Source organism: Harpia harpyja, chromosome 1 (genome assembly GCF_026419915.1).
Source record: "Harpia harpyja isolate bHarHar1 chromosome 1, bHarHar1 primary haplotype, whole genome shotgun sequence".
Lineage (NCBI taxonomy): Eukaryota > Metazoa > Chordata > Aves > Accipitriformes > Accipitridae > Harpia > Harpia harpyja.
Genome location: NC_068940.1, coordinates 74215276 through 74226158, shown reverse-complemented (window position 1 = coordinate 74226158; position 10883 = coordinate 74215276). Strand labels below are relative to the sequence as shown.

At 56.7% G+C, this 10883-nt stretch overlaps 1 protein-coding gene across 1 annotated transcript; it reads right to left on the bottom strand.

The window, feature by feature from the left end:
- Window positions 1-415: 415 nt before the first annotated feature.
- Window positions 416-1952, bottom strand: SP8 (Sp8 transcription factor). Its single transcript, XM_052789037.1, has one exon. The coding sequence runs from the start codon at window positions 1897-1899 to the stop codon at window positions 439-441; it is 1461 nt and encodes a 486-aa protein (XP_052644997.1). The 5' UTR covers window positions 1900-1952; the 3' UTR covers window positions 416-438.
- Window positions 1953-10883: the final 8931 nt, after the last annotated feature.

Genomic DNA, 10883 nt, shown 5'->3' with positions numbered 1-10883 from the left:
CGCGGCTCCACCGGCGCTAGCGGCGGAGGGAGGGGGTGCGGGCCGGTTTCCAGCAGGAAAGCGAGAGGGAAGGTGTTTTTTTTTCCGCTCCAAAGGCAACCCGGGGGGGGAGCGGGGATCTCAAGGCGAGGGGGAGGGGAGGCGGCCGCGGGGCTGCCCCACGGGGGGGCCGCGGCTCTCGCCCTTTGCCGAGCCGCTCCCCTGCCCCCGTCGCGGGACTTGCGCGGCCCGGCCGCAGCGCCCGCCCCGTGCAGGTCTGCGGGCGGGCAGCGGGGCGGCGGCGGGGGCTGAGCGCGGTCCCCGCGGAGCCGCGCCGGCTACTTACGTGTCCGTGTCCCCGGCGCGGGGCTGCGCGCCCGTGGGGGGGGGCGGCGGCCGGGGGCGGCGGGGCGGGGGGAGCGCGGGGGGGGGGGCGCGGCGGCCCCGCGCCTCCGCCCGTCACTCCAGGCCGTTGCGGTGGCCGGGCTCGGGGGGCGGCAGCAGCTCCGGGGAGTGGCAGGGCGGGCTGCCGGCCGCGCTGTGCTCGCTGTCGGTGTCGCTGCCCTTCTTGCCGCCGGGGCCGGGGCCGCCGCCGGCGCCGCCGCCGCCGGGGCCGCCGGCGCCGCCGGGGCCGCTGTGGGTCTTGACATGCTTGCTGAGGTGGTCGCTGCGCATGAAGCGCTTGTTGCAGACGGGGCAGGCGAAGCGCTTCTCGCCCGTGTGGGTCCGCAGGTGCCGCTGCAGCTCGTCGGAGCGGGTGAAGCGCTTGCCGCAGAAGAGCCAGTTGCAGACGAAGGGCCGCTCGCCCGTGTGCCAGCGCAGGTGCGCCTTCAGGTGCGAGGTCTTGCCGTAGACCTTGCCGCAGCCGGGGATGTGGCAGCTGTGCAGCCCCTTGCGCCGCAGGCTGGCCCCCGCCGGCCCCAGCCGCTCGGCCTCCTGGCAGTTGGGGCAGTCGCAGGTGGCGCGGCCCGAGTAGCGGCGGGCGGAGGAGCGCGGCGAGGCGGCCAGCGGCGCGGCGGGGCCGCCGCCCAGCATGGAGCCCCCGGCGCCGGCCAGCGGCGAGGGGGCCGAGTCCGGGTAGGAGCCGGGCAGCACTGGCTTAAATCCGTCCATGAGGTGCTGCCCGGCGGGGCTGAGGAGGTGCGAGGAGGCGCCGCTGCTGAAGGCCGAGTGGCCCAGGCCCGAGTAATCCGAGTTGTAGCCGCCCAGCGGCGAGTGGAGCGAGGTCTGGAGCCCGCCGGCCGCCGGGTGCAGCGAGCCGGGCAGCGCGGCCGCCCCGTTGGGGCTCTGCACGTCGATCCAGCCGGCGCCCACGTCCCACCAGCTGGAGGCGCCCGCCGAGCCCACCTCGCCGGCGCCCAGCCCCGGGTGCGAGGGCTTGAACCAGGACTCGTAGGGGTGCGCCATGCCCACCCGCGGGTAGATGCCCTGCAGCCCCTCCACCGACGTGTGCACCTTGGAGATGAAGACGGGCTGGTGCGCCGCCGCCTCCTGTCCCGCCGCCCCGCCGCCGCCGCCCCCGCCGCCGCCGCCGCCGCCGCCGGCGCTGCCCGGCGTCTGGAAGACGGAGTAGTCGTTGGCGAAGGGCGAGCTGGCGGCCGCCGCGCTGCTGGAGGTGAGGGAGAAGGCGCTGGAGCCCGGCGAGCCGCCGCAGCTGAACGAATCCGAGACGAGGGCGGCCGCCGCCGCCGCCGCCGCTGCCGCCGCCGCCGCCGCCGAGGAGCCGTTGCGCGCCGCGCCCGCCACGCCGAAGCCCGGGAGGCCGGAGCCCACGGCGCCGCAGCTGCCCGCCGAGGACGAGGAGGAGGAGGAGGAGCGTTTCCAGGGGTGGAAGCCTTTGCCGAAGGAGGACGCGCTGTCCGAGAGGGCGGACGGCGAGGGGCTGGGGCTGCCGATCTTGTTGCAGGTCGCGGCGAGCATGGCCAGCGGCGTGGAGCCTACCCGCGGTTCCTCCTGCGGGCACAGAGGGGAGAGGGCCGCCCCGCCGCCGTCAGGGACGGAGCGGCCCCGCCGCCGCCCGCTGCCCACCGCCCCGCGCCCCACGCCCGGCCCCGCTCCGCTCCGCTCCGAACCGCTCCACTCCTCCGCCCGGCCCCGGGCGCAAAGTTTCGCGACTCCCGCGGGACGATCCCTTCGCCGGAGCCGGCACCACAGCTCTGCCACCAAGCGCCTTCCGGGGCTTTCTTTCACCAGCCACCCCTCCTCCCACGGAGGAGCTCGGGAAGGGTTAAAAAAGGGGGGGAAAAAAAGAGAGGGGGAAAAAGTTCCGCCTGTTACCGTAGCTTTAAAGATGCCCCCGGCACGGCGGCAGCTACGTTTCAGCCTGTTCCCTTTCCCCGGGACCTGGCCGTTCCCCGTCCCTCAGGCCAGTAAGACTGTTTTCTTGAATATAGAATTGCAGGATTATCAAATTACTCCTTTAAGAAAATAAAAGCTTCCTTAAAATAAGCCTCAATTACGTACCAACGATAATTAAATATATATATAAATTTAACATATGTACATATGTATGTATACACAAGTTCAACGTACCTGCTGGCCACGACGGGCTGTGTTATTTTAAAGGGAAATAAAAAGCCACAATCTGTTGCAAATTAGAAATTGCACACGAAAAACGATAGTGCTGGGTTTGGTTTGTTTTTTTTTTTCCTTCCAGCAGTCACATGTAAAGAAGAAAGGCCACTTCTCCGGGGGCACAGGAACAGCACAGCCCAGGCGCTGTAGGTTGTTTCTACAAATGCCCTTAAAACCTTTTCCTGCTCACTGAAAAGTGACTCTGCCCCCTTTTCCCCCTCTCGCTCTTTCTTTTCTCCTAAACTCACTTGTACTTAAGTTAAAAAAAAAAAAAAGGCTGAATAGAGGAGACTGATAGCCCCGGTCAAGACAGGGGTTATTTTAACCCCCTCCAATCGACAATAAAAAGAAACCAATTAAACCAGCAAGAGAAAAAATCCTTAGACTCACCCCTAGAAGTGAAGTTGCCATCACACAAAAGTGCCCTCCTCTCAGAGGATCTTTTTTATATTGATAAATCAGAGGCAGTGTTTTTTTTAGAGGTGTGCAATACAATGATCAGTTCCGCCCATTCCACCACAATTGTAGCTCCCTCGCCGGCTTTGAAGTGCCGCTGAGCCGCCGCCAGCCAATCCCCGGTCCCGCCGCCTCGCTCGACGACGTGACTGCGTGAGGTCATCAGCGCCGTCGAGCCCCGCTGATGACCTCACGCAGTCACGTCGTCGAGCGGCGCGGGCCACGGTCCCGGTCCCGGTCCCGGTCCCGATCCGCAGGGGCCTCTCGCCGGGCTGCTTCGTCCCGGCCGCCCCTTTCCATCAACCCACCGCCCCCCCCCCCCCACCCCGTGCGCGTAATCTGACAACAGGTTATTTTTTTGAGCGGTTTACATTTGTTTGGATTTTTACACCATCATCGTCTCAGCGTTACTATTATTACCTCAAGGATGGGCGGGTGCGGGGTCCCCCCACCCCGCTCCCCCTCTGCGCAGTCCTCCCCCTCCCTTTTCTTTCGGTACTTCTGGCAGCAAGTGGGGGGAACACTTCAGGCGACCGCTGGCTGCTCCCCCACCCGCCCACACCCCCCCGCAGACCCGCCGTTTCAGGCGTGATTCTTGGCTCTGGGGTCCCACAAGCCGCCCCGGGAGCCATGCCCGGGCTGGAGGTACGCGGAGGAGATTTACGGAGCGCATCCCCGGAGAAGCCCACCCGAGCGGTACCGGCACAGCCGGGGCTGGCTGCCGGGCGGCCCCCGCCGCCTCGTCCCGGAGCAGCCGGGGGTCGGAGATCCTCGCTTCGCTCCCCTCGGCTCCTCGCCCGGCTCCGGGAGGGGGGCTGCGGGGAAGGGCAGAGGCGGTGCAGGCCGGCCCCGGGGCGGGGGAGGGAGGCGGGGGGCGTTGGGGGCAGCCCCGGTCCGGCCCCGCTCGCCCAGGTGCTCTCACCCTCGCGGGTTTTCCGCAGCAACGTCCTCGCGGACCTTTGCTTCGTGGGGGCTGGTTTTTTTCTCCTTCTCTCGGCCTCGGTTTTGACCCGTTTCCGTGTCGTGGGGATATTGACTGTACATCATATCTATTGATCAAGGGGGTAACGTACATTATCATACTTTGAAGTAAGAGTGAAGTAAATTAATGAACTGCTTTCATTCTCTGAAGGCTGACGGTTACCATAAATGTCGCGTTTCTCTCCGCGAGCTGCTCTGAATGATTTTAGCCTGTTGAGAAGGCGTGACAGGCCAGCCCAGAAGGAGGAAGGGGTGGGGGAAGGAGGGAACTCCGTTTAACAAATAAAAAAGAATTAACTTCATTGCTTTGGTCTCCTTCTATAATGATATTCATTTTACAGACCTAATGCACACTTGTTTAAATTTCGGGTTTAATTTAATCAATACTATCACCCGCGAAGAGGGGAAGAACGTTTCCCGGAGATACTCCCTTGTATGAATGCTTATTAACTTTTTATCTCTACTTCCTTTATCTGCTGGAGGTGGGGAGGAACTATTAAGACATAGATCAGAAAGCGTAAGAGCAAAACAAGCATGGTGAGCATTATATTTTAGAGGAACAGAAAATCGCATTTTGTGGTGTGCCAGGTTAGGTAAAAAGATCGACACGCATTCCTTTCAGCCCCAGAAAGTCTGAGAGACTTTGCCATCCACAGGGGAAGGAGAAGGCGTTAGTGATGTATCTCTTTTTAGGAGAGCCTCGCCGGGTGGGTCTTCCATTCACATCCGTATTTTGTCCGCACTTGTCTGCCCAGAGGAAACGTGTCCTTTCTTGATCTTTTTCGTGTTTGTTTGTTCCGATGCCTGCCCTGACTCTCTTCATTTGAGGCCGAAAGTCCTTAATTTTCAGCGCACTTTTCCTTTAAAAGCACCGTGTTGGAAATTGTGAAAAACTCGTTGTAAAAATAGTTGTGGGAGTCTTTACGAGGGAACTCAGCAGAGAGGGAGAGAAAAAGGCAAATACATCAGAACCGAATAGAAATCGCAAAACTTCTGTCAGTGGCATCCTCCTGCTACTCTGATAATTTCCCTGAAACTGGAAAAGCAACAGCTTCTGAACTTTGAGAGCAGTGAGCTGATCTTTTCTGAATTCGCCACGGAAGCATCTGTAACCTTCCCCCTTTGTATTCATTGCCTGCTGGGCAAAGGATTTAAGGAAGCTTACAATTTTGTTTGCATTTGCGTTATTGACCACTGCACTTAAGGGTGCAGTACATCAACATAATATGCAGGTGGGGACGGGGGGGGCAGCCAGCAAGGAGAGGTTTTCCCGAAATTAATTAAAACTTTTTTTTTTTTTCATCTGAAGTTTAATGTACGGGAGTAGATAAATGTTCGTGCTGTTTCTTGAAAACCTGTGGGATCCACTCTCAATAAAGCTAAAATCTATTAGCATTCTGTATGCATCTGCAGCATAAATTTCATTTGAATTTCAAATTTAATAAACCAGGAGGTTTTTAATCATCCCTGGTTTTATTTGTTTGATATTAACATGCTTATTGACCGGGTCTGTTGACCAGTTTGATCATTACAGGACAGCAAAAAGTTAATTAAAACGACCACAGCTCCTTAATCATATCATCTGTCTCATCCATGTCGCTCCCTTTATTACAGGCTATGATGGATAGTCTCCCAGATTAATTTCTCTGTTTCTTCGATTTGGACAACAGCTTTTGGGACCTAATTTACATCCTGGGAACAACTTGCTCAAGTCTACCTAACATCTTGTGTCTACAATATACGTTAGCAATCTCGGAACTTTAGCCACAAGGATAGCTGTCGCTAACCTTTCCCGGGGGGTGGGGGGGTGGATTTTCCTCGGAGAAAACCCGGACCCTCCGCGCTGCGGCCGGCGAGCAGACAGAGGGATGGATAGACCGCTGTACCAGCGGTCCCTGGCTGCCTACAGACAGCTCTACCGGGGTGCAGGGGGGAGATTTCTCTTTGGAGAAACAGAGGTCCGTGCTATTTGAAAAGGCGTAGCTGGAAAGATTAAACTGGCGGCTCACCACTCCGTATGTTGAATGTCAGTATTAGCGAGGGAGCGCCTTTCATGCCACCCTTGCGCCAATTCACGGGCACACACGTTAGAGCCTGACCCACCTCATGTCTTCCCGGCTGCACCGCTCCGCTCCGCCGCCTTGCAAGCGTCCAGGGAGGACGAAGCCTTGGCTCCTCTACGCCCAGCGGCTCCCAGCTCCGCTCTCGCGGTCTGCACGGAGAAAAGCCCCTGGACGGGGGGCCTTGCCCTCGCCGGGCTCCGTGCGCTGGAAGCCGCTGCGTTCCCCCCCGGGTTTGCCCCACCGCCCCGCGCCCGCTGCCCCTGGGGAGGTGGGGGCCAGGAGGTGTCCCCTCCGCCCTCCGCCTTCACCTGGAAGATTTACCGAGGGGTGACAACCAACTCTGCAAGCGCGGGAGGGCTCGGCTTGGACGGGGAGGGGAAGAAGGGGAATAGCACGTAAATGAAACAAAACAGCTGCCAGCCAGAAAGGACCGTGCGATGCCTGGCGGTCACTGAGCAAAGGGGCTGATTAATGTCGTTCTTTAACCTCCATTCGCACCTCTGCATTGCTGTGGTTTACCTGGGACGGTTTTTCCCACTGCCTCACTGGGTAGTTTCGTTGACCGGGGCTCCCAGTCGGGCACCCGGCGCAGCTCGGCAGCAGCAGACGGTGCGTGTGCGCGACTGCCTGCATCTGTAGCTACGCAGGTTACATGCGTTATTTCTTCCCTCAGTGCAAACGTGTCCGTTCCAGGTACCTGCTAACCCTGCCGGGCTCCCCGTCCAGCTGCCCGCCCCGCCTTTCCCAGCCCGGCCGCGGCGCAGCGCGCAGCGTTGCGCGGCCTGGCTGCTCCCCCGCGCAGGCAGCGCGGAGATGCCCGACAGAGCCCGGGCTCCTCGCTGAGCCACTTTGGCGAGGGCACACGCTGACCTGCCTCCTCGCAGCCGGCGGAGGGGATTCACATCGGTGTCTTTCGGCATTTATTTATTTATTTGTCTGGGCCCGTGTAAAAAAAAAAAAAAAAAGGCAAGCAAGCTGGCTGCGCCTCTGAAAGGTCCCTGTAATTAGATTAGCCCTGGAAGACGCCGTGCACATGCTGGTGTGTGCGTGCCTGGGGAGGGAGAGGAAGAGGCACCTTCACACCCAGCCTGTTTACATTGCCTGTGTGCGCCCAGATCCCATCCGCATCTCCTCCTTCTTCTCCCCTTTCTTCCCTGCCCCCCCCCCGTCCCCTCGCCCCCCCGAAATGTTATCGCTGTGCACGCATCGGCGGTTCCTAGGCGGTCATGTAAGTACCGGGAGGCGCCGGAGGGGAGAGCGAGCTCCCGGGCTGGGCGCGCCGGTAGCCGGGCGGGGCAGAGCGCGGAGCCCCCGCCGCCGGCTGCGGAGCCGGTCCCTTCGGTCCTCCCTAGAATAGATTTGTTTAAGCCGCTTTCTGTTTTTCCTATTATATATCACTTTCTCCCAAGCACCACTTACAGTTAAAAACTACTAAATTCTTCTCCTCAGCGGTATTGATTTCTTTTCATTCTGCTCCGTTAGGAGAGGAGGTAATACTTCCAGATTACCCCGCGTCTCCTCCAGACGGTTGACAATTGCAATCGCAGTTTCGGAAGATAAATGTTACTTTGGGAATTGTGTTTAATTACGAATAATCTAGGAGCTGCTCTGGGTCCGATGGTTTAACCACACATGTGTTCAAATCATTGTATGAGTTTTACAAACGGGTGACAAGATACAGTAAACCTTTGAAAAATCGGTGTGCAAGACAGGACGTTCTCATTAGATAGGCTGCCTGAAGCTGGGTCATGCCCCCAAATACATGCTAGTTATATACAAACATACAAATGTATATATATACACGCACGCCTGTGTATACGTGCGCGTATATAAATGTGTGTGTGTGATAGACGCTCGCATATACAAATCCTACAGCACCCAAAATCGTAGCCTGCAGAGAACACAGAGGAAAAGGAAAGCTTTCCACGCATGTATGTCTTTATTTATTTCTTTGTTCTGCCAACTGCACAAAAGTGTCAATCTGGAAAAAAAAAAATTAAAAAATAATCTTTGCTTGCTGGCGTTTGCGAAGTGGAAGAACCCCAGGTCCTCCGGGAAAGACGTACCTTCGGAGCACCGAGCCAGGCAGGTTTTGCCCACGGCGGTTCGCAGCGTGCACCGCAGCCTTCTCCTGCATGCAGAACTCCTGCGATCTGACTCGAGAGACCCTAATATTGATATATTTACTGTTCCTCTTAACAATGTAGCTGCCACCTTTCCCCGTCGTTATTTGCCTATATGGCAGAGCAATTAGGTCACCCCCCTCCCGCCCCCCCCCCCCCCCCCCAGCAGCCTTATTAACTTGATGGGAGAAGGAGGGGAGGCAGGCGAGCAGCGGGAAGGAGGCAAGGTGGCGAACAGGTTATTCTCTTAACCCGACCTGGCCGCAGGAGCGAGATGAGCAACACTGAACAGATGTCCCCATTTAAGCCATTCTTTCCCACATGCCTGCTGGATGCTGCCAGGGCGCAGGAAGCTTGCTGCAGACCTGGCCCATTCCCGGCCATTATGGCCAACTTATTCTGGACCAGTGAGCACGAACAAAATGGGCTTCAGATCGCGTGCTTGAGAATAATTCGACTCCGAGCCCTGGAAAAGCCCCCTCCCCCCATTTTTTTAAGTGTTGGGGGGGACGGGGACGTGTTTCAGCTCTGATCGCAGGAGAAGAACTTCTCAAAAGATCGTCAGCCCCTTCCCCCTCCCTCTCCTCGGCAAATATGGTATAATTTACAGAGCAACTTAATAATCCGAGGGGCACCGCAAAAGCCCTTTGCGTTGTAAACCGCTTCTAATTACCTGCCAGAGCAATTAGCTGACTATCACGAAGAAATTAGATCGCTCAATGTAGCATAAATAATGCGAATAATTTTGTAAGGAGAATGGAAAGCGAGACCTGGTGTTTCTTTATAAGGAAATAACACCTCGTACTGTACGAACCCTACATGAACACATATTAATGTCTAGGCATGCACGGAAATGAATCCGAACATGAACCCTCTGGCTTAGATTCAGCACTTTCTTCATTTACATATGCGGGGTGAAAGTCGGCTTCCAGGCGTTTAGATACAGAGCTCTTCCAGATCACAGTAATTAACACATAGCGACTTCAATAGGAAAACCTGTTTTCCAGATGATTTTTACAATGCGGCTTTATGTCTCATTTGGCAGTTTAAATAGCTGGAGTTGTTTTCTGGCCGCATCTCCACTATCATCTGTTGAGCATATTTTGCCTAGAATACTGACCGAAACTTCCGAGTCCATTTCTTTTTTAAAATAGATGACTAATATACTGGGCATGCCTAGGGATTTCGGGCGGGTTTTCTTCTCATACGGGTTAGTTCTTCGAGAAGATTTTCCGGAATCGCCTTAGAAATTTATGCTATGTAACAATTATTTTTTTCTTCCTGCATTTCACCTGGAAGGATCGAAAGCCTTTGCACCATTCTCACTGGTTGACTATTTTATCTCAAGAGGAAAATGCTGTTTTCCAAATTAAAATTTACAGGTAACAGAGAGTCTGCAGGGATTTAAATGTACCTGTATAAGCCCCTAAGAATTAGGTTATTAAATAACAATCCTTGCGAGACACTTCTTCACGCCGCTGGATCTACAGCTGCGGAACTGAGGAAGGAGATTGTGCCCACAGACGGCAGGACCGGCGTGTAATCAAAGTGCCTTTACAGCTGAATTCAGCTAAAGCGGATTGAGTTTGTTTCTGTTGTGTATCCCCCCCCCCGCCTCCGTACTGAGAAAACTGCGAGTCGGAAAGCTAGACGTGAAGGTGCCAGATAGTAGTGAAACTCATCCCAGCCCAAACTACAGCTCGTCTCTGCTCGGAGGCACTCTGGGATTTAGCATAACTCGTTAGGAGTGCTCCGGGTTATGGATAAACACAACTAATTAGGTTTATCTTTGATAAATAGAAGCAGCAGCGTATACTGCGATTCTTTTAAATGCACCTTTGAAGGGGGGGAAAGCCGAGTGTGTGATCAAATCTTCCCTAACTTTTCAGAGCGTTTTTTTTCCTCCTGCTCGCATGCTAACGCAGCAGCTATGAAGTGGCTCGTCAGACACCCTCGTCCCCAAGTTGTCTCCGCAGAAGTTGCAATTACATCTGAACACGGTTTCTAAGCTCCTCCAGGTCTGAACGGGCACTGCTCAGCTGTTCCGCAGCCCCCACGTAGCACACGCTGAATTGTACAGCATGTTTAACGATTCTTGCTCGTCGGCTAATTAGAGACGGCTTTGAAGCTCCATTACCGGCAGCAAAATTATTGCGGCCAGTTTAGGCCAAATTCTGCAGTCCTTAATGGAGCGAAACTCCCATTGAAGTCAATGGGATAGAAGTCAATGGGCGTCGTGCTCTATTAAGGAGCACAGAATGTGTCCCTTTGTGATTTAGAGATTAAAAATCGGTATCGGTAAGATGGGCGTTTAAGACAGTCACGCTCTTGGGGACGGATCTCATCCGCTACACGGGAAGGGCCCCATCCCTCTCCCACTCCGCGGGCTGAGCCCCGCGGCTCCCCGGGGGCGATGCCGAGGGCCGGATCCGTGCCGCGGGGGTTATTAATCATCAACCGGGGCCAGACAAAAGGACTTTTTCCGGCGGTTTTGAAAGAAGCAAAACTTCAGTCTCCCGCGGGTTTCAGGCCCCCCCCGCCCCGCGAGGCCGGAGGGACCCTCAGGGCTGGGAAAGGAATCGGGTCCGTCCCGCGGCCCTGGCGGCCCGTCCCTCCGCTCCCGGTGGGTGATGTCCCCAGCCGCTGACCAAAGAGGCTCGTTTCCCGAGCGGCGCTTTGGATGCCGAGGCTCCCGCGTGAGGACAGA